We start from the raw sequence: 24,158 nt of genomic DNA, 5'->3' as shown, positions 1-24,158 counted from the left end.
CAGGTTACTTCAAGCTAAGACAAAACATGGGCTCGGCTTTCCCCAATGAGCCCCAGCGTCTGAAGGTTTGGTGCCACACCATCACCTGCCTGCACAAACCTCCTTGGTGCCACTGGTCTGCCCTTGCTGGCATAGACTGTGCCAGTCTTTTGCAAGCCTGTTTGTTTGCTGTGGGACAGCTTCAGCTTTATTATCTGTGTGATGACAGACTCCGGGGCCACTGCTATTGTTTTATTTGAATTGCAGAGATCTTAAAGAGCCCCAGTCCTGGGCCTTAATCCCACAGCGTCTGGGATGTTCAAATACAGAAAGACCCAGGTGGGTCTTGTTCCTCCTAAACCTCCTGCTGAGCTCCCTGGGCGTTCAGCAAAGTAAGTCAGTGCTCCAAACACACAGATGTACAACACACATCAGACGTGAGAGATGCAAACAGGAACATTAAGCCGCCAAGTGGCTGTTAAGAACTTCACAAGGGCAATTAAAATATTATCCTCCTTTCATGTAAGCAAAGCAAACAAAACTGGCCATTAGTTTCAGTTACAGAGTCCTGCATTTTCCTATTGGTCACCTGATGCTTGCATCCATTGATCTGACAACCCATGTGGGGGTACATACATGACTGCACTGGCCTCTGCCTCCACCACAGAGATCAACATCCAAGCTGTGTGATGGGAGATGTGCAGGCTCATCCTCTGTCAGCCTTTGTCCATGGAGGAGCTGATGTCATTTCCCCACCTGTTGTTGTTACACAAATGCAGCAAGCAAAGTGGTGCCCTATGCAGTCACTCCCCCTCATCAATGAACCAGACAACTTTATTGTAAGAAAAGTCACTGAGTGCTTGCTGCCACCCACTGTAAACCTCCCTCAATACTTAAATGTTGTGCTGATGATTAATAAAAATAACTACATATGGGTGAGTCACAGGGATGGCTTCATTCATTCATTCAGTTGTGACTGCAACCAAAATAAAAGGTGTTTCCCAACATTCCCAAGCGCTATCCAAATCCCTCCTGCAGGAAGGAGCTGACTGACACGGAGGGAATGAACATCAGTATTCACTGAGTTCACTTCAATCCGGTCAGTGTTTGCCAAGCTGAATAGTGCAAGCTGAATACTGCAAAACCAGTTAAAACCCTAACTGTGATTCTAAAGGCACCAAGTCCTTGTGCACCAAGATTGGGATGAGTTTGGATTTTAAATGGAATAAAATAAAGAGATGAGAAAGGGGTTACCAAAATGTTTAGCCTTTGCTTTATTGAGTTACAACAACTGAGCAACAAGTTAGAAAAGTCAGATTTATTCAAACTCCCTAGCAACCTATTTGTGCAGCGTACTGAAAGGTGGGCAAGTTTTCCAAACCCAGCTCATCAGAGGAACGCACCGGACGGCTCCTGCACCCAGGCTCCTGCTCTCTCTCCATTTCCTCCTCACATGTGCACGGACAGACACTCCCACACAAATCCATATTAGCAGTATTTGAAAAAAAAAAAAAAAGAAAAGTGCAATCAGGAACCTAGGATCGATCTAAAAATTTAGTGGCAAGGGTTAATAAGAAATTTCTGTTGTGCGCTACAACATCTAAAGCTGGAGGGCAGACTGCTGGTTATGGTGTCCATCACTGTACCAGCCAAAGAAACACAAGTTTGAGTTATGAAGCATCTTAATTTCCTCACTCCAACCCCTCTGGAGGTTGTACTGCAAGTTTAAACAAAAAGTGCTAAAAAAATCCAGCAAATCAGAACAAAAAAAGGCATTCTAGCCAAATCTTTAGAGACCCACAGCTGGGGCTGGCTGGTGAAAAGTGAAGTACAGGAGCTGGAGAAGACTTGCCTTGTAGGAGCACATAAAAGCAGAGATTTAAATACTTCAACCAGTAGCAGGTGGCCATAAAACAAAACAAAAAATTCAAAACAACAAGGGGAAAAAAAACAAAACCCACCACTCCAGAACATGTTTAACTGGGCTGAAATGTAAACTGGGGTGGGGATCTGGGCTCAGATGCTGATCTGCACCAAGACGACGCCAAAAGATTGCAACTCTGTCTTAAAACACTTCAGAAAAAAAAAAATTCTCCTCTCCCCACCCCACAAAAGACACTTCCCTCCCCCAAACAAACCCCAAAATTCTGCATTATATGCAAGAATAACTTGCATCTATTAAAAAAATTAACAAAATTTTCGTGTTGTACAAATCTGTTCCAGTAGAGGAAGAGGTTGGGCAGGAAAGTGGGGGGGGAGAAACTGAAGAGAAATCTATGTACAAGGACCCTTTTCTCTTTCTTTCTTTTCTTTTGAAATGCAGTAGTAGGACTTTGGCACTATCAACGATTCCATGATGACACTCCACAAGAGTATTTCTCGCTGTGCCTCCACAAGTGGCGCTTGAGACTTGGAGTTGCAACACGCTATCTCACCCCAGGCAGGAAAATAGAGTTTTCTTCTATTTTCAGACAGCATTTCCCCTCCAATGTCAGGACAGTGCAGCTGAGGAGTACCCCTGCAAAAATTATAAAAGTAGCATATTATTTTTGAAGGCACTATGAACAACTAACTAACTAGCTGTTAACTAACATGGCATTCCAGTTTACATCCCTGCACACACAGTAACACTGTATTTTCTATTAACTGTACTCTGAAGCCTATCCTTATCACAGCCTGATGTGGTAGGGTGCTGTAGTTTTGCTGCATGTTAACACCCAGCTAATAATCCCCTAGGGATTTCTAACACGGATATACAGCCTTGACTCAGCAGATTCTCACACTGACTCAAAGATGATGTGCACACGTTTGGGGCAGCTACTTTGTGACCACAGGACATATAGTGCGAAAACCGAGAAGACCTCAGGTCTTTCTCCCCCAGTAAATTCCCTCATAATACTTCTTGGTTTGCACTACTTTAGAAAACGATACAAACCGCAAGACAATGGAAAAAACTGGATGTGCCTGTGCTCTGCAGAGCAGCTCCCTGGCTCTGCTGTGACTCCTGCACCTACATAAAGGCTGCACACCATGGACCAGAGATTAAAAAATAACCCCCCGACACCCAATCTTCAGATAGCCACCAATCTACATGTATCCCCAGTTCCCAGCACAGAGCAAGGGCTCTATGACAAGGGTTATGTTCAGCATGTTCTTCCCATCTCAGGTGTAAACGTGCAAGAAGTGCAAACATCCACGCATGCTGGAGCTGCATGAGATGGCTTTCCTGCACCATCCTCCTCACCCACCCTGCAGCAGTGCTTCCCGAAACCATTATTTCACACCTTGTATAGATGTTGCTATTTGGTCTGTTATTTCCCACAGAAATAGTGAGCTCTGTTTGGCCTCTGCAATGCAGAGAACAACACAGTCACACCCAGGAAAAGGACTGCCTCGCACCAACATCAAGGGGAAAAGTCCTCCCCATCCTTGAGACCTTTCCTCAAACAGGCCCCCACTCCTCTTGACTCACTGGAAAATTTTAATTGCAGCGCTGGGGTTTGCATCTCCCCCAGAAGTCCTTCATTACATTAGAACTCAGGTATTCAGCGTGCCTCACTGGTTTCAGGGGAAAAAAGCACATCCTCCCTACTTCATTCTCATTCCTTCAAATGCTTTAGGGTGACCCAAATTCTGCAAAAACCAGTAGTCAAACCCACGCTGATTTACTTCAGGATGGTGCCTTGGAGCACAGCACCAGTAACAGGCACTGTAGCTAGCCTTTTAGATGAAACCCTAAACCACAAGAAGAGTGAGAACTTGAGCAGAAAGCAAGAGAAACCCCAGTGCTGTTCCCTTTTACCAGTTTTGGACACCAAGGAACAGGAACATATTGTGCCACCAGCAAACATGTGATCCCAGCTCCTGTAGCAGTGCAGAAGGGGTTGGAAATGCCAAAAGAAACCAGACTACCTCTGATGCCTAGCATCTGCATACAGCATCTGCGAGGGGCAACTGTCTTCAGACTTTTTTTTTTTTCTGGGATATCTCCATAGAGCCTACCCAGAGCCAGGGCACACATCTTCCAGGGCATCCACCTACCTCACTCCCACTGTGAGCCATAAACTTTAGTGTCTACATCTTGCAAGGTTCACAATTAAAAATGGAGGTCATGAAATAACTCTAAAATACCAGTTTACTGCAGAAAGGTGGTGGTGGTGGGGAAAAAGTATGATTCTGAGAAAAAACAAAAGCTCTGATCTTGGGAAAACCTCACAGGGAGACGACATCACGAAGAAAGCCAGTAGTAGCTGTCAGGCACACTCTGGTCCTGCTCTCCTGTTTGAGCTGTAGTTTGCTGTACTTAATTTAGGACCAGTTTTTGTTTGTCAGTTTTGCACAAATGGGGACAACAGACCTAATTTTGATCCATGCTGTAGGAAGACAGGAATATTTATACTCATGGAAAGGGATCTAAAATACTCTCTTGACAGAGCAGTTGGGCCATATTACAAGGGGGACACAAGGTTGCATGATGCAACATCTGGAACATTTTCAGTGATGGCTTCAGTGCACCTGACAGCAGCCACTCAACATCCTGAAGGCCTTGTTGCTCTATGGAGACAGGTCTCTCAGCCTCACTGTTCAGAAAACCTGACCTGCTCCACAGAAAAAATCCAATATTGCCCAAAGCTTCAGATATGGATTTAGTAACAGAGATGGTACTTCAGAGCCCAGCATGCATCTTGCTCTCAAGGAGGTCAGGCACTTGGGAAACTTCCTCTAGTTGTAGCACCAGCAGAAGTAGAATCTGTTGAACAGGGATCAGTTTTGAAATACTCAATTTTTTAAGGTTTAAGGTCTGTCTAGGCTGTAACACAAATGCTCTCCAATAGTTCCAGAAACTCAGAGCTACACACCAGAGCAGAGAGTGACCAAGACAGTCTGGAAGAGATGAGGTTTTACAGAAGCTGCACACAAATTTAGCCAACAGGAGTATGGAGATCAATCACCAACAAATGATCATTTTAGACTATGTACATCAAGCTGACAAAATAGCAACAGCATGAATATCAAAGGAGCATGTTTCTGCCTGATGTAGGGCTCAGCAGTGAAAGGTTCACCCAGGAAGAGTGGCTGTGTGAGAATCAAAAGAAGTCCCTTGTCAGCTCTTCAGTCCACCTCTTACATATGGTAGCTGAGGAAAAATCAGGCTTTTATACGAAAACAGGCAGAAACAAGCTCTCAGTCTTGCACAGTCTTTCGTTTTTAGTCATACCTGAATGTCACTTAACACATTGTTAGCTGAACACCAAAGCTTTAGCTGAACATTTCTGGACAAAGAGTGAGAGCTTATCCTTAAGGAAAAAGGAGACAGTAGCTGAGATTTTTCCACGGGTCCCACCAGTGTGGGACCAAAGCTTCCAAATTTTGTGTCACAATAATTGTGATAATGCCTCCACATGGGTGCCAGAGAGCAGGCACTTGCATTTCTGCGCTGAAACTTACAGGCAGAATAAAGGAAAATTAAAAAGACTTTGGGCTTTCGTCAAGTCCCCAGGCCAGCATGCTGAGAGACAAGCAAAGAGCAGGACAAAATGCCCTCTGATCTTACTGCATGCTGTTTGCAGCAAAAGTCCTGCTCCAGTGCACCTTTTCTCAGTAGGTGTATTTTACTTGCAACCACCGAAAAGCTCCTCACCAAAAGGACCACTCAGCAAAAGTTTAACTGAGATCAAAGTTCTTATTAAAATTCCTCTCTGATAACACTTCAGCACCCCCAAAGCCCTGGACCTTAATGGTCAGCATCTGCACCAGGGTACAGAGGCAGGAGATTCACTCCAACATACCTGCACTGACAAAAGTGCAGGCACCAAACCTACGCTGCTGGAAGAGGACTGTTGCAGAGCCTTGTTCTGTAGTACAACAGGTGTGTAAGAAAGAGTGGTTTCAAGCAACTCCCCCAGCTCCCGCCTTCCTCCCCATTCCCCCTCCTAACCCCTGGTCTGCTCCCTCTCCTCACAACCAATATTCATAGCTGGAAGGAGGAAATGATCTGGAATAACAATCCTGAAAACAAATAATCCCACAATGCATTTATTCATCACATATTTGATTTTAAAAGGCAGATCAGATCCTGGCTCTCCCTTCTTATGTGGCTGTACAACAGTAGCACCCCAGCATACCTCCAGCCGAGGTTCCCACATCCTTCTTCCTTTAATCTGTGCTTTTGCCACCTGTTACTCATATCCCTAATTACCAACTTCTGCAAGGATAATGCAGAACAGTGCCTTGCACTGCAGTCTGAAGCTTTAACATATTTTGTTATATAGATGATGTCATAACATTTCTCAAGATTAGCTGACACAATTCATAGTTAAAAATAATACCACTGCAGGGTTTTCCTTTTTAACTCAGAGAAGATGTCCCAGGAGACTTCTGGACAAGTATTGCACATGGAGAAAACGGAGTGCTAGTCAGCAGGGCTTGCTACCAAAACCTGCATGTCTGCAACCGGCAGTTCAATCCAAATACTGCCAACTATAACAGTAAAGTCTTTAGTGCAAGTGTAGAGGCACTTTATCAGTCCTGCCTGGCTTCTGTATTTTGTATTTCTTTTTCTTTAAAAAGAAATGCTAAAGTATATTTTAATTTTAGACACCAGAAAACTACTAACTCCTTCTAAAACAGGTGTTCCCTCACTATGGTTGTTAATGCAGGATGCTGAGCTTCCTGCTAGGGTTACCTGCTAGGGTAACTTCTAGCTTAAAGAAATTCCAGTTGGGGAGAGACAGATTTGGTTGAGCACAAAATGTTACAGGCTCCAGTGAACTCAATTCAACACGCAAGTCAAGAAATGCTGACGTGCTTGCTCCAGATTTATACCTGTGCAACTCCGATCAGAAACAGGCTTCAGACCTCCAAATAACACATCCTTTCACATTGTGAAAGATGGTACAAACCCCCCTTAAAGCAAGGCCCTGCAGCTTGCTTTTAAATTCAAGATCCTGTGAAGAAGAGCTGCTAAAACACCCACACAGCTTAGTCTGGGGCACTTCCTAAGCCTCTAGTGTGAGCAAGCAGAACAAAGCGAGGCTGGAGACAGTTCTCACCTGCAAGAGAGCACATTTGCATGAGCCACTTCAGTCCCCACAACATTTTTCTTTTTTTGCTTGCTTTTGCATAAAGAAGCATCTCTGTCCTGGGCCCTTCCCCCACTGACCTTTTATTCCAAGCAGGGCAGGATGCTGCAAAGGAAGGACCTGAGGTGCAAAAACAGCCACAGCCTCTATTCACAGGAGATCAATGATCTCTTAGCAAGGGGGATATTAGCAACTAGTATTACTTACTATTTCTTTGTGTGGCTCAGCTGGTATGTTTTATATCAAGTGCTGCAGAGGTTTCATAGGTTGTTTAAAGGCAGAAAGTTTAAGGTTTAATCACATACTGAAAAAAACCCTAGAAAAATCTCCCTTATCCAGGACTTAACCCACAAGGAGACAAGAAACAAGGAAATGGCACTAACTCCTCTGCTACCACACAGTTGGCTTTACTTTACAAGCAGATTGGGTCTCCCTTTTGTTCAGGCATCCAGCAGGCACAAGGATCCAGCAGGGATGGGTTCCAGGAATTTATACTGAAGAGGGGCTACAGGATGCTGGAAGCAGACCCAGACAGAGGCAGGCTCAGAGAAACAGGGCACCATCAGCATTACCTGTCTATATGTGGGAATTGTCTCCAGATATACTTTCAGAGTCATAGTCTGCCAGCTCTGTCTGGCCCTCGGGTGCCGTTTGGCTCCAGCTGTCCGTACAGTCCGACGCAGCGTCGTCCTCACCCACCGTCACCTCCACCCAGTTCACCTCCGCCGGCTCCTCGTTCTCCTCGCTGCCGTGGCCGTCGTGGCTGTTGCAATCCACCCTGTCCATACCCTCTCCTTGATTCCCCAACAAAGAGTCTTTCAGTGGTTCACAGTCTCTTTTTGCTCTCACCACTGGTTTACCTCCATTCTCTTCATTCAGTTTTTTATGATCCTGGTAATGCTGCCGAGACACCTCGTTACCATTCTTTGGACTCTCAGCGTGTTTGGAGCCCTTTTTCTGGCTTTGCTTGTTATGACTATCAACAGCATACTGCTGCTGGTACTGGTCAATCCATTTAAGTGACCCTGTTCTTAGTGAAGACCGGTTTTCCTTGAACCAGCGGACTATTTCAGTTCTTGTGAGCCCAGTCTGAGATGCTAACTGGTCATACTCCTGGGGTGATGGCCACTGGGTCCTTGCAAATGTACTTTTCAGTAGATGAATCTGCTCTTGTGTTTTCTTAAATGTGGTTGAGGACACAGATAAAGCACCAGGAAGCTGAGAGCCACTCAGAAGTTCTGCCTGGCTTATTGCACCATTGGGAGTTCCTTTTGCTTTAATTTTTCTGTATGATCCCATTGAGTCCAAGACAGCTTGCTCCATGCTGTCCCTTATCTTTCTCCGCTCAGAGAACCATGAATCTATCTCCCTCCTACTCAGCTGAGTCTCCACTCGAAGTCTGTCCAATTCTCCTTGGGTAGGAAAAGAGCATCTTAGGAAACTCTCCTCAAGGGCCCTACGCTGCTCTTGGGTTATCTCTTTGAATCTCTGGGGAGTGAAATCTGTGTATGGGTGAAATGACCAGCCACGTCGACCAGCTGAAGGTGCTATTTGATCTTTCCCTAAAGCATCGCCAGGAATTTGCACAATGCCCCTCTGACTTCTGTACCTGTGGTCACTGAACCACTTCTTGATCTCACTCCTGGAAAGACCTGTTGCCTCTATAAGCCGGTAGACTTCTGCATCGTCAGGAAACTGGCTTGCCATGAAACTGGCCTTTAGCTCTGCTATCTGCTCCTTCGTCTTCTTCCGCTCACTGGCTGGTGTCAGCGGCACAGCTGTCAGCTTGGCAGGAATCTCAGGCACCTGAACTACGTGAGGACGCTTGGCCTCTGGGGCACTTGATAAGGTCTGTATTGTCCTCTTTTGCCCCTGGTTTGGGGCAACAGCGAGTGTAATTGGTGAACAGGAAACAGTTGAACCATTTGACACAGGAGTCAAAACCAGACCAGTCTGGCCCAGTATCTGACAAGGCAAAGCTGTCTGGATGATGGGCTGCGGCATTTTTGCAGTTGCCAAAGGAGCTGGTAGGACGGTGATGGTTTGGGGAACTGCCTGGATAGTACCATTGAACATTTTCTTTCTTGCCTCTTCCACTTCTTCAGGAGACCAACTTATACCATGCTTCAAACGTTGCGTAGCAAACCAGATTCGGATTTGTTCTTCCGGATGTTTCGATGCTGCTGTCAACCATGACAACTCTGCTTGTGTTGGGTACGGAAACTTATTAAAGGAGTTGATCATGGTTGCATTAGTGTCCAGTGCAGAGTTGTATTTGGTACTGTTCAGAGGGACTGGGACCTTGGGGACAAGGTTGATATTTGGTGGTAGCTGTACAGAGGGCATAACATGGGCTAACACATCTTGGAGAAGGTCTCCATTTATACAAGCAATAGCTTCAGTGGCTTCAGTTATGATACGGGGGAGAGCACCATCCACGTGGTTTTCCGTAACTCCCTCTTCTGGCTTTTTGGATCCCTTCTTGGTTTCCCCTTTAGGCTTTCCCAGTTTCATCATTGGCACTTTATTTGTGCTAATTCCCCCATGAAGTGAATCATCACACTCTGCATTTTCTAGCCCCCCACCCGTGACAGCAACATCATTAGGGGTGGTCTCAATGGACTGCTCTAAAACAGTCTGATTATTGCGTTTAATTAACTTCAGTTTAAAGTTAGTCTCTCCCGGGTGGTATTTTGTGTTGTGGTCAGATAAAGAATCATATTTTTTGGTTGTGAAGTTGCATTCAGCACAGACATACAGGGGGTTGAGAATGACATTTGGATGCTGAGTGTCAACATGCTCTGTAAATTCATTTAAGTTTTGTGTTGAGTAGGGGCAGTACTTACACTCATAACCACCCTGGGGTTTCTTAGACTGATTTTCAGCTGGGGGCTTTGCTTCAACCACTTCACAGTCTTTGACTGAGTTTTCTGAAGGCCAGTTTTTTTTGGAATCCTGCTGTGGTGTGCCAGTCCCCTTCTCTTTAGAAGTTTCTACACCCTCAGCGCCTTCCTGCTCCACGACTTCAGAAGTTCGCACCATACAGGGAGTTGTCGACTTTCTTTTGCTGGCCATGGCAGCCACTGGCAGCACACTGTTGCCCCAAATGGTGTCTTGTTTTGACAGGATGAGCGACCAACTCAGTAAATCTTGCAAACAGCTCCAAAACACCTTGATTATTTTACTCTGTTTTGCTTAATGAATTTCTGCCCTGGTTGTGACCATCAGCTCCGCGAGTGGACCTGTCAGCTGCATGACACCTGTGAAACAAAGCACACCTTATCAGGCACTGATTTAACAGAGATTTATCAGAAAGCCACAGCTTGTATGTGCATTTGTAAGGGTATTTTGGATAATGCCAAACTCTTCCTCCTCCCCATCATCATATTAAGAGTCAAAAATCTCCCCATGAAGAATAAAAGCAGTGGGTAAATTGCAATGAAGTGCACCACAGGAAGAAAATTACTTTGAAACAAATAAGATGAACAGACAGGGGATTTTAATTTCCACTAGACTCAATGTGTTTAGTTGGAAAAGAAAGAAGATACTGCTATAAATACTGCATCTTTTTATAGAAGCCGCAGTTTCTATTAATTATTATTTTGAAGCCTGCAGATTTGAAATTGAGTGTGATTTATATTAAACTTAATTACTTCCCACTGTCACTTACCTTGTAAATATGTCTACTAAGTGACTGTGGTTACTAATGATGGGTGATTTCTAAATAAAGCTGCCTTGGTTGTAAAAGTAAAGGCATAAAGAAGAGTTAATGTAAATCAACACTTCCTAAGGTCTGTGCCTTAAGGAAAAGTGGGCTCAAAGAAACTTCAGTCAATCTGTGGAGGTTTATTAAGTCTTTTCTGGAAGAAAAGTTTCCTTACAACACCACTTTTCACTCAACATTGACAGAGGTAGCTACCAAAGGTATCAGAAGCCCTTAGACACCTTTTAAACATGGTCCCTTCCAGTGATAGTCTCACCAAGTCCCAATTTGTGCATTTTATTCTCTACAGAATTTAAAAAAAGAAAAAACACAAAACTAAACCCCAAAACATTTTAAAGCACAATTCATATGTTGAAGTAGTTTTGTTAAGTTCTCAAATGCAAGAATTCTTTAAAATATGTTTTAAAAGGATCTGATGCCAACACGAGTCAAACAAAAGCATGAAGAAAAACTACACCAGCTGTTTCAGGATCTACCTGCACTCATCAGGAGTGGGTGGAGCAAAAGAGAGGAATTTAGCTGTCAAAAGTTTCACTAATCAAAAGAAGATAAAGAAAGGTCACTTCCCTATTTGACAGGATGCTTTTTCTAATTTATCACTGAATCCAATTTGCTATTCTTCCTGATCAGATGGTCTCTGGTTTCATAATAATTCCCAATCTTAACGGAAAACTCAAGAAGTACTTGGAATGGGGTGGGAGAGGCACTGAGGTTTACAAATTGGAGGAGGCTGGAAAGTGGAGATTTGCCGAGTGGGTAAGGCCTGCACTGATTTCTGTAGAAGTGTACTAAATGGAGAATCTGAAATAGAGATCCAATGCAAGATGTCCCTGCCCATTATAGGGGAGATGGACTGGATGATCTCTAAAGATCCTTTCTAATACAAACCATTCTGTGAGTCTATCATCTCATATCTAACCAAATGCAGGTTTTCTCCTTGTGAAGCCTGTAAATGATAAGCTGCAATCAGAATCCAAGATATAAAGATCTAATGAAATAAAATTCCACTGCAGTTACATCTGGACACATCAGCAGTTTATAACCATCCAAATACTGTCCCTGAGCCTTCTCCTCTTGCTTAAGCCCTGGCATGAGAGTCAGAAATAGCCACTGTAAAAGCAGCAGCTAACTTCTTGGTTCTGTCTGCAGCTGAGGAATACTCTGCAGGTCTCTAGAGCACATTTCTGCTGCTCTGCCTATCACAGATCATACCACTTCTGCATATATGGAAACTCAAAATTATATACTGCCAGAGGAAGCACCTCCAGCTGGGAATAAGAGCAGGGATGGCAGCTTCCAGCTCCATGTACTCAAACTCCAGTGTGAAGCAATTCTCCATACACAAAACACTTCATATGAAAATTCTCCATGCAGCACCTTCACAGATAAGGTTCTGGTGAAACACAAGCCGTGAAACACCAAACACACCACAGACAAGATGCCACGCAGACACTGTTTGTTACAGTGCAGATGCCTCAGCATATCTGTACAGTGCTTTGTGTTCACAGCCGCTGCCACCCCTGCACTGCCCAGCCCTGACAGAGACCAGTGATACTCCTGCACACTTGCTCTGATGTGGTGAAGCATGAGACCATTTGGTTGACTTTCAAGGGTGCATTTAAGCTCCTAGTGTGCTTCTCTGGGAAATAAAGCATCTTTGCTGAGCTCCATGAAACAGAGATGGGGCTGCCCACGGGCTTATGGTTCTGCCTCGGTCAGGATTAGAGTGCCATTTCCCTCCAAACTGGGATCACCAGTGTTGTCATCACCATTCCCCAAAGCGTCAGCACCTCTGAGCCAAAATTTCCTCTTCTGTTTCCCTTTTTTCCTTCTGCCTTTTAATAATAAACAAGCAGATGAACAGTGGAAGAAATGATGCCTGGTTTTCTGTAGATTTGTGTTGACTGACCTTTAAACTGGATTACACAGAATATTCTCTATCATTTCCATCTATTCCTTCAAAATTCCCTTCTGTTTCCCCTCACAATTATCTTCCCTCAGATATTTTGGCAGTGATCTGCATCTTGCTCTGTCCCACTTAAGAAAGGATCAGAAGCTAGAGACAAACACACAACTGTCCAAACACCCATCTTCCTGGTCACCCATGTTTAACCACACTTGCAGAAAATGAATTATCTTTGAAGCTTCTTCCCTTACAGTAAATTTGGCTGAAACAGGTCAAAAGATAAGAGAAGGGGGCAGAATGGGCTCTGAAAGCCCAGCTGCTGCTGGAAACAGAGTGAAGGTGATCAGGTCACCCCACTCTTCCCTGGAGATCCCACTACATTTGTGACACTGACTTTCTCAGATGAGGGAAGGGAGGTGTAAGGCAGTGCCCTGGGCCACGGCAATGAAGATGTGGATGGAGCCATGGCTCCCAGGATGCTCCCCTGTGGCTTGCTCTCTCTCCCAGGCCACAGCTGTACCTAATGGTCTGCTCCTTTTCTAATGTATGACCTCGTGCAAAATTCATGTGGCAACATCAGCAAAAGGAAGAAAATTCGAAAGACATCAAAGACAGAGCAAGGCTTATTTATATTTCACTGAATATCCCCCCTCCTCCACAAGAAGAAAGGCTAAGAACAAAAAGATAAAACAATGGGATAGAAGAGTGGAGAAGGAGACCTTGATAAATTAGAAGACTAGGCAATCACAAACTATATGAAGTTCAACAAAAGGTGGTGCTGGATTCTGTACCTGAGATGGGGCAACCCTGGATGTATGTACAAACTGAGGAAAGAATCGCTAGTTGGTCGAGGAAGGGGATTGTCTCATTTTGCTCTGCACTGGGGTGGCCTCACCTTGAATAGTGTGGCAGTTTTAGGCACCACAATGTAAGAAAGATATTAAGCCATTAGAGAGTGTCCAAAGGAGGGCAATGAAGATGGTGAAAGACCTTGAGGGGAAGCTGTATGAGGAGTGGCTGAGGGCACTTGGTCTGTTTAGCCTGGAGAAGAGGAGACTCTGAGGGGAGACCTCATTGCAGTTACAACTTCCTCCTGAGGGAAAGAGGAGGGGCAGCCACTGATCTCTTCTCTGTGGTGATCAGTGACAGAACTCAAGGGAATGGCCTGAAGCTGTGTCAGGGAAGGTTTAGGTTAGATACTAGAAAAAGGTTTTTCACCCAGTGGGTGGCTAAGCACTGGAACAGGTTCCCCAGGGAAGTGATCACAGCACCAAGTGGGACAGAGTTCAAGAAGCATTTGCAAGATACTCTTTGGGAACATGGTGTGACTATTGGGGATGGTCCTGTGCAGGGCCAGGAGTTGGACTTGATAATCCTTATGGATCCCTTCCAACTCAGCATATTCTGGGATAGTCTACGATCTAGGTTACAACTTTGAATCAGTCAAAGGTTTCTTAAAAGTCAGACAATGTTCTGAATTCCTCAGTCTCTAGATGCTCAGCAAGCTCTCTGCTGCACTCAGTTGCTGAGCTGATCTCCCAACTCTTCTCAGGACAGGAGGACTGGCCCCAAACAAGGATGTTCTCATACAGAGGAAGGGCCGAGGTAGGTCCCTCCAAAACATATATAAGTGGGTGGAAACATAAAAAAGTCTGTTTGCTACAGTTTTTCTAGAAAATTGTACAGATTGTTGTTTCTCTTACATCTTCTATTCCACATAGTGGTTTTCTGCATGTCTAATTGCTGGTTTCTAACCCTACATTTTGAATAGTTTTTTCTGCCACACGAGAATCACTATCCACCATAGAAATCAAGATCAAGTCAAATGCTGCTTTCTGGAGGTCAGTAAAAAAAACAAATGACTTTTAGTCCAAGATGCGCAGTTTGGGGTGCTCATAACCATATAGAGACTGTCTCTGTCCCTTCAACCCACACCCTGAAAGACGGGGAGGAAAAGAGGCCCAACAACTGCATAAGCAAGATGAGTTTATTGGGACCTCCAAGCTATGGCCCTTCCAGGACCTCAGTAGGGATGTCATTTGGCATAAAACAATACACGATTTCAAAGGAGGATGGGTCCCCCTCCCCATGACAGATCCCTGGGAGCTGCATCATATACATTTGCAGGTCCTGCCACATCCCATCTGAGGACATTAGAGAAAGCATAAGAAGCATCTCACAGCTTTCAAATGTGAGCTGCTTGCCAGAACATCAAAGCCCCAGTAGACAGTTTTAAATACATGGTGTTGCTCCTGACAAAGCTGCTAAATGATGCTACTTCAGCCCCTCCAATTCAGGAGTGAGGCAGCTCTCTCAGGCTGTCAGTCCACTGGAATTCAGCAGGCAGGCAAACCTGACCCCACAAACCTTTGGATTTTACTTGCAGATGGCAAAGACTACCAAATTTTGCAGGGAGGTGACCCTACAGTAATGGCTTAGCAACCAGCACATCCTGATGGGAACCCAAGCTACACTGCATCACCTGAGTTGTGTCCACAGCGCATATATCCTGTCGAGGAGCAAAATCCATATCTGATGTTCAATGAATAGGGCTGCACCATGGTTAGGTCAACCTCTATCCCTAGAGCTGACTCTGTTCAGTCTATTATTATTGTTTTGTTATGGACAAGACCCTGGATAAACGACCTCTTTATAGGGCTGCTGCCAGCGTGGAGCGCCACAGGCGTGGCGTGCAGGGGTGCTGTCAGCAGCTGGCTCTGTGAGCAGCCATTGCCCCCTGGGCATGGGGGGAAGTCAGCCCTCACCCGCCACATCTTTTGCTCATCTTCCCATACTGCAGGGGGTTGGAAAAAATAAAAACAACTAATTTTTTTGAATTTTCTTTTTAAATGAGCAAATTCACAAAACAGAAAAAGGCAACCAGGTGAAAAACAAAAGTGCTTGGCTCCAAGCAGAATGTGTCATTGTGAATGAGGTCTAAACCAAACCTCAGAGAACCCATGGCAGGAACAAAAACTTTCCATTTGTTTTGCTTTAGCAAAGCCATCCAGGATGGGAACACACAAGGCAGAGGCAACATGTTCTTTTAAAACTATCTCCCCAAAAGTGTGTCTCAGCAGTTATGAGTGAGGTCCTAATCTGGCTTTAATTTCTGAAATTTGTTTAATTAATGAAATAATCCAGCCACAGTCCTGTGATCTATCAAACTCCTGTTAAAATGGCTCAGAGACTGAAGCGGGACCTCGATGGCAACTCTGTGCATGACTGAGGAAATGCCAAATTTCCTCTCTGGTCACCTGGCCCCCAGATTTGGGAAAATGGGGAAAAGAATCACACGGGGAAAAGAGACCATGTGTTTTGGGCCTGGATGGCACTGGAAAACTTTTGCCTGTGCAGCTATGCCACCTTCAAGCAGCAAACTGTATGGTTCATGCTAATGGATACAAAAAAATAAAAAAGCTTTCTCTTGCTGAATACTGAAATCTTTTCACTCTCTCTCATCTTTACCTTGTGCACATAGCTAGTTTTATATCCTACTTCCCCCACAACAAAAGGCAAATATTTGTGTAGAAACTGAACTCCTTTTCTGCAGTGGTGTTCCCACAGGTTCCTCCAAAGTGATGGTAGAGCAGGAATTTTCCATGGCAGCTGGGACACAGCTTGGCAGCACAAAGCATCAGTCAAAACCCTGAAACCTGTGGTTGGGGAAGTGGTAGGACAGTGAGGACACAGGGTGAAATGTTGCCTGTTTTCCCTAATACCCCAAAACATGACTGAGTCTGAAAAAGGCTGTCTAAAAGACCACCAAATTTGAAAACATGTCAAATTAAAAAGCCAAACTTGAAGAGATGTCAAATTAAAAACCTTAACTTTTGCAGAAAGGAAAAAGCGCACCAGAAACGTCACGACTTTGTGCTGCATCTTGCTTACAGCTTAGGGCTGGAATAAAGTAATACAGAGGCTGAAACAGGTTGAACCCCCTAGCCGGTGCAAATGGATCTTTGCTTCTCACAGATATACCTTGCTTTTAAAGACAAGCAAACCAACCAGAAAAAAACCCTCAAAACTACTTAACAGACACTTGTGTAACTTGCCAATAAAATCTTTCTTATTTTTCATCTCACTGTGTTGGTTTGCTCTGCCTGTGCTGGCAGAGAGTTCCCAGTACCTGGTCTTATTTGAAAAAATGAACAATGGGAAAACCACTACCACAAGGATACCTGCAAACAGGCACAGAAATGCAGGGGTGTTCACTCGCAAGGGTTGGTTGATGTTTAAAGAGGGGGGAAGTATTTTATTGCTTTACTGCTTAGGAGCTCAGTCTCCACAAACAGCATCCTCTCTGCTATGCAGGACAAGCAAGTGCAAATTCCACCCATGTAATTTAACACACACACCCTGTCTGAACATGACATTCAATATCACAAAGATACAAACTCCTCCTTACAGCTTTCCCACACCCCTTCCCAAGCCCAGGGACAAGCAGAAATGACAGAGGAAGTGCACAGCACAGAGCTCAAGCAAGGACTTGCTGGGCACAAATCTTTCAGTCTGTGGGTTCTTCACTATCCCCACTTTATCACTCACTAAGTGGATCTCAGCAAACCTCAACACGGATGCCACACTCTGCCCTCACATGCCAGCCAGGTCCTGCTGCCCACTGCCTTGCAAACACCACAGATTGCTTTTAAAGCAGAGATACCACCTGTACTACCTTTTTCTTGAGCTGAAGAATTTTCCACCCCTTCCAGGGCACATGACCAACCACACCACGACGGATCTCACTCGTCTGGTCATTTCTGGTTAGCTCTGATGGTATCCTCTCCCTCCCACAACCTTCCAAGCTTGTGTGTCCCTGTGAGCATCTCTGCTTTTAACATTTGACTTCAACCTGAGTAGCTGACCAGAAGTCATGCTCGTAGAGTTCAGAGCAGAGCAGAGTAGAGTAGAAACTAATTGACATTACTTGACAGCATCATAACACCCCATGACCATCTGCTCTTCACCCACAAAGGCTGCAGCAATGCAAACACATGCAGCACAGAGCTGAGCTATTATCCTGCTCCATATCAGAGACACTGAACTCACATTCACTAAGGTTGCAGTAATATTTTTTTCCTACAAATACAAGGATGAGAGGTGAAATACACATTTCATGGTGCAAAAAAAGGAACTTGCCTAGGGTGATGTTCTTCCTTCCTTACAACTGTTTTCAGCATGCAGCTGCTACAGTAATATCAAAAAGCACATCAGCTAGCACAGCAAAAAACACGCTGTTGCTCTCCACTGTGATAAAACACTTAAAACAACACTTAATTATATGCAGCAGAATAAGCAGAAGCTAACCAGGGCAAATAATTGCTGCATGATGGATTAGGACTGTAACAATTTACAAAAGAAAACCATAGAAAGACAGGTTTTGTGAACTAAGGCAGAGCTTTTAAAACAGCATTTAAGTCAGAGCAGCCTAGAGCTTCAACACTTCTGCAGTTCTTTGCAAGCTGAGTAAACCACAGTTAATGGAGAGGTATACAGATCATTACAGCAATAATTTTTGCAGGCATGTGGAAAAAATAAAATTGAAAGTGCTATACATTTTCAATTTGCATATGTTGGTGTAGACATTTCTAATTATAAAAATAATTCCCACATAGCTATTTGTAGCAGGGTGCTGTGGCCATGAATTTTTGTCTACAGAGAAGCAGCAACTGATAATTTTTCTTTCTTTTAAGGACGAGAGACTCACACCTTTCAAAGGTCATCAGTAAACCAAACTGCTTCCAGGACTCCTGACTCCCCCAGCAACATGTCCTGTGAAACTGCGCGCCAACACAGGAATGGGGGAAGAAGCAAATCCAGCACACATCCCACCTCTGCCATGCACCTCTACAGCACAGTCACGGAGAGACTCTGTAAGAACACTTAAAAAATCCGAGGTTTCGGTGGAGGTGGGCTGAGGGTTGGATGAAACAGGTTTCAAAAGACACCAACAGTTGTAGAAAACCCCGAAGAAGCACATGCCTTAATTAATCACATGAAAGCTGCCTTTTAATGTTAACAAATTAGCTGTGATGCAACCACTGTGTAGAGAGAGAGAAATTTCCTCTGAAAAACACAGGTATTTGTGGAAAAAAAATCCTCTTAGGTTTGACCAAAATAGGTTGTGTGGCAGGACCACGCAATACGCTTATTTCAAAGTACTCTACTCACAGGCTATTCTTTTGAACTAAAATGTTTTTATTCATGCTGCTGCAAAGCCAAAGACATGGGGAAAATGGTGGGATGAACGTGAGAGGTCAACCCCTTCCCAGAGAAGGCGAAGTTGAACATTGTGTGCTGTGAATTTTCTATTATAAATACCAATCTGCAATCACTGGCTTGTACTTTTTTTTCCTTTTTTAAATGTAGGCTTAAGTTCAGGCTAAAAACTGGATTAGGTCTGGCTTTATAGCTTTTTTTGCTCTCTGGGAAAGTGATAGAATAATCCACTTTGATGAAAAACAGCACTTTACAAACTGTTTCAGGTCCTGAAAGAATATTCATATTGTAGCAAGTCACTTACTCCACATATAACAGCAGCCTTAATCTCAGGGTAGGCAGAAGATGGTCCTTCTCCAGGAGGGTACACACTGGAGTACATGGGGCAAACAATGGGCAGGACGGAGAGAACTGGAGTGCCAAGGTGGGGACAAAATCCAGGTTTCCTTGCTTCCCAGCCATTGCTTTCTCCTCCAAAAAAGGGTTGAAAACACACAGCTTGCACACAAAACGGGCCATGTGAGCAAACATGATCAGCAAGTGCTGCAGCTCCCACTGGGTTGTGATAGTGGTGCAGTCTGGGAAAAGCTTTTTTAATTTGTAGTGTGTGTGTCTGTCAGAGGCACCTGCATCTATGTCTTGATGAACACGTGGCTTAGCTGGTGCCCTCCTCTGGAGTCACAGATGCTCAGGGACACAAAAGGACCCAAAATCCCAGTAGCACCTCTGACTGTACACACTCAAAACTCAGAAGGTGACAGTGGGTGCACTCCTGGGGTCTTGCTGTCTGCTTTGGGAAGGAGAAATACAGACTGACCTCTTCCAACCAAGAAGATGCATGAACCACCCATGCAAGGTACAGTCAGATACATCAGCAAATGTTCTCAACACCTGCACGGGGAGTGAACCTCTCTCCAACACCCTCCCTTGGTGGCTTCCAGGGGCAATGAACTCCACTATAATAGTCACGTACCCTATCAAAATTATCTCCTTTAATCAGTAGTGTTTACTCCTAGGGTGGGTACTTGTATGTTCATAAGAGAGAAATAAAGACCAACAGAGTTCTTAAGAGAGAAACAGAAATGCTATAAAAACATCCATTCTAATTAGTTTAATTACTTGTCTCTGCAACTCACTGAATTCTCATAATTAGACTGGATTAAAGTCACTGGATTTAAGTAATTTTTCATATTGAGTTTTTATCCAGCACCACATAGTGGGAGGACAAGAGACTCACAGATACAACCCAAAAGTTATCTATAGACACTATCTTCAGCTATGTGGGTAAAACCTGGATGTATCCTTCTTTGATTTTATGCAGGAAAAAACCAGTTTATTCTAATAAAACATTCAGCTTTATTTCTCTTCAGATATGCTTTTAAAGAGTGATTTTTTTTTTATGGGAAAGGGGGTTGTGTTGAAACAAGTATTCTTTGCTTACAAGAATTTTTAGTAATCATTTCCCATTTCTTTAGATCAAACATCTTAACAGCGACGTCTGGTCCCCTTTCTCCTTTGTGTCATCCATCATTCCATAATACTGCCACCTAGACAGGGTACACTTTGATATTACTGTATATATTTTATATACACACACACATTCTCTCTCATCAGATTTTTTGTTATCATGGAGACGCTATCAGTTAAATGCCTCCAAAACAGAAAGAAGATGGGCTATAACAGAATCAAAACACTTTCACTTCTCAACAAGTAGCCCCTACGTCTTGGCTCTGACGGGCACACATCAGAGCAGGAAACAGGGGAAAAAAGTGCCCAAAGGACCCAACAGGAGGGGAATGAGTGAAGGCTGAGGCCATGAGACTACTCGGTGACCAATTCTAAGAAGTGTTCGGATTTGAGGGAAAAAGAAAGAAGAAATCTACGTGACCAGGATGTCGGAACAAGACAAGCAATACACACAGACTTATGCGATGCTTGGCCAACTCTATTTGTCCAATATGGGAAGCAGCCTTTGCATCAGCCTCATTCAACAAAACTGCAGCACTGAAGAAGGCCACAGAAGTCCCAAAAGAGAGGAAGGAGCTCAATAATTAATAAAAAAACATTAGTAACCTCTGTTTGTCTACAGCTGCACACCTCCCCCCTTTGACTCATTCATGATGCGTTAGAAAAACCGCATATGGTTTGTGATTTATGAAGCTGATGAGTCACTGTACCTCTTTCCTTTCCCCCCCCAAGGGCTTCTCTGTGTATCTTCACGTTCCCCAAGGAGAAATACAGATGAAAAGATAAAATACTACAAGCAGATTAACATAACATCTCCCTCTCACAGCATGGTTTTACCTGTGCCTCCCAAACTCTGCTGTTCTCTCCTGCCCCCGTTTCCCTATATCCACTCATCTACACATCAGTGAACTCAACAGCTATCCCTTCAAGTCATCTAGACTGACACTGCTTATACAGTGTGAACCTTTGCACCACTGGGAAAAGCTTCAGTATCCAGTGATTTTGTCTTTTAAAACATCAGGTTTGGCTTATAACCGTAACGAAAATATTCACTTCCTGAATGGAAACTCTTGAGCTATAATGCCAGACAATATCAAAGGAAGCCCAAAAGCTGGGTTTGGGGTACAAAGCAGTGTCTTGCAGCCCACCATACTGAATACTTGCACAGCAATGAAACAGAAACATTCACCTCGACATTTCCAGAAGCAAGAATTTTAACACACCTCTTTCAAAACAAAGCCACCCCCAAAAACTGCCACATGAATTTTCAGAGGACCTGAACACCCAGTGTCCTCCAAATTCAGCCAGAGAATACCAAACAAATCTGATGTCCAAGGCGCTTCAGGGCAGCTCTAGTTTTAAGCACAGGAAGAGTCAGCCGTTGGCTCAACTCACACGGTTCAGTACCCTGATGAACCGAGGAGGCAAACCTCAGGCATCCCCCGTCAAAATGCCACGTTCTGTTTGCCATGTGCAAACAGATCCCATACAAGTACTGCTGCTGGCTCTGGGGAGCACACTGCACACACCCATGCTACCTGTGCCCATAGCCAGGTCAGGTCTCCCACTCACTAGACAAATTCAGATGAATGACCTTACACTGCTGGCAGATGATGAACATGTGCTTCCCAACAACATGGATCTCTGTTTAGGAAACTCCTGTGATACCGATGAACTCCTAAATTGCCAGGAAAAGCCATCTCCTTCCTCAAATCTGACACAATTTCTCCACAATTATAGCCAGACCCTACTCCCAACCAAGACAGAGACAAAAAGCAACATGCAGGAAAGGTGGCTGCTGCCAGTTGAGCGGAATGAGGTGCTTAGAAGAGTACTTGCATATGCAGTGCTATGTATCAGTCTCAGCTTCCTGGTGATGAGCAATTTGGTTCTACTGAGGGTCATTGCAAATATCTTGGTGTAAACAACTTTCATTCTCATCTTGTTGCATTTTATATTTTGTTGTGCTCTACTTGCTTAAAAGAAAGACTGTTTCAAAAGCAGCCTCTTATCAGACCATGGAAAATGTAAGTTCCACATTTGGAGGCTTTTCTTCTCTAAAAGCAATGACATGACTTCCACCCACCATGTAAAACAGGTATCTTTTTTGGGTCCTTTCCTCTCACGTAGGAGTCTGGCTTACATAGTTAATGACCTGTGGTAGTCAGAGGATCCCACTGGCCCAGTACTTGGAGGCTTTACAGCTGTTAAGACACCTATCCTCACAGCAGGCTTGTGAATTAAGGCACTGCTATTATTCCCATTGCTCAGACGGGCAATTAAAGCATGAAGACACCGTGGCTGAGGCTTTGTTAAATGGTCCAGTCAATTTACAGCTTGCTGCCACCAAAAGGGACTGCGTAGCAACAGTGCAGAACCATGCCTTACACCCAAGGTCTTCAGCAGGGCTGGAAACTGCAGCAAGGTTTTTTGTGCTACAGGCTGCTCCCACCTCCAGTAAATTCAAGTTATCCTTCTGGCTCACAAGTGGAAAACATTTGACAGCCCCTGCAAAAGGAGCTGTTACTCTTAGATAGGTCTCAGCAAACAAGCACCAAAGTCACAAAACCACCACAACTCTCACCAGGAGGCTCATGGGAGGAAGCAAAAGTCTGACAATCAAAGGTCTGAACTATCTGCCTTCTCTCAGAAATCACCCATCGGGCCAGGTGCACGCACACAGGAAAGAAGCTCGCCTACTGATGGTGCCAAACCTCTCTCTATCCTTACACAAGCTAAAAGCTACCTTTCTCTGCAGCTGCTGCAAAGCATATCACTAGCAAAACCACACTATTCCTCCTGGTCTTCCTTTGCTTGAATCCTACAGCACAAGAACTCTTCCCCTTTCCATTTTTTTGTGTGAACAGCGGAAAAATCAAGTATTTTAGGGAGGATTCCCAGGTGATCATGATCTTCTCATGACAATACCATCTCATACAAAGTTTGTGGGCACCATCAATATACTTGTTCTCTTTTCTCTCTGGAGGCCCTGGAAACATTGACCCACACCTTTTTCAGTCAAGTGCATATTTTTCCTGCTTGTTGGCGATACAAGCTGAGAATTCCTAGCATACATCACATTATCCCTTGGTCAGTTCCTCAGTCAGCTCTGAGATCAAATTCTGGAAAAGTGACCCTCTAAAAGATGCCTAGCTACTTTGATTTCTGTCATCCTAATCACATGCTGTGCCTGTTAAAGTTCTTTTACTAAATCTGCTGTACTTCATCTCTTGTAATGCCCAATAAGATCACTTCTGCACATCACTTTCCCCTTACTGGCTTAAAATTTTATCTCCGCACTTTGTTTTCAAAGTGATTTAATTATCTCTTTTCTTTGTAAGCATCCAATGGTCACACCCATACAAAACACTTTGCTCTAGTATAATCCTATAAGCTGTGTGACAGAGGACCTACCACATGTTCCACAGAAGAGGCTGAGAGACAACAAACAGCAAGACCAGAAAGATCCTTTGAAACGTTTGCATGCTTTCCCTTCACTGAAGACACTGTCCTCAGCTTATCGAGCATTTAAGGCATACAAGACTAAAAGATACCAACTGTTGTCTGCCATCAGAAACCAGAAGCCAGCTGAAGCATCACTGATGTTCCAGATGTTTACACCCTATGAAGTGTGAAATTAAAACTTGCTTGGAGTTGAAGTTATTAATTAAGTAACACTGTCTTCTGTCATCCAACAAATATGCTCCCAATCAAATATTTGTCTTCCTTAGGAAAATCAAAGATTATATATACAATTTCTAATTGGGGGGAGAAGAAGAGA

At 44.1% G+C, this 24,158-nt stretch overlaps 1 protein-coding gene across 5 annotated transcripts in view; it reads right to left on the bottom strand.

The window, feature by feature from the left end:
• Positions 1-1,229: 1,229 nt before the first annotated feature.
• ZHX2 (zinc fingers and homeoboxes 2) overlaps positions 1,230-24,158 on the bottom strand; it is a 75,945-nt gene continuing 53,016 nt past the window's right edge. For all 5 annotated transcript variants that reach the window (XM_051778484.1, XM_051778482.1, XM_051778486.1 and 2 more), the window contains 2 exons: positions 7,634-10,321; positions 1,230-2,497 (listed from right to left, as the gene is read on the bottom strand). In XM_051778484.1, coding sequence (XP_051634444.1) covers positions 7,638-10,136 — 2,499 coding nt within the window. In that variant the 5' untranslated portion in view covers positions 10,137-10,321 and the 3' untranslated portion in view covers positions 1,230-2,497; positions 7,634-7,637. The remainder of the gene's footprint in view (positions 2,498-7,633; positions 10,322-24,158) is intronic.

This window comes from Manacus candei, unplaced genomic scaffold, assembly GCF_025592945.1.
Source record: "Manacus candei isolate 608988 ecotype Guabito, Panama unplaced genomic scaffold, ASM2559294v1 h1tg000013l, whole genome shotgun sequence".
Taxonomy (NCBI): domain Eukaryota; kingdom Metazoa; phylum Chordata; class Aves; order Passeriformes; family Pipridae; genus Manacus; species Manacus candei.
This window is presented reverse-complemented; position numbering and strand designations above follow the sequence as displayed.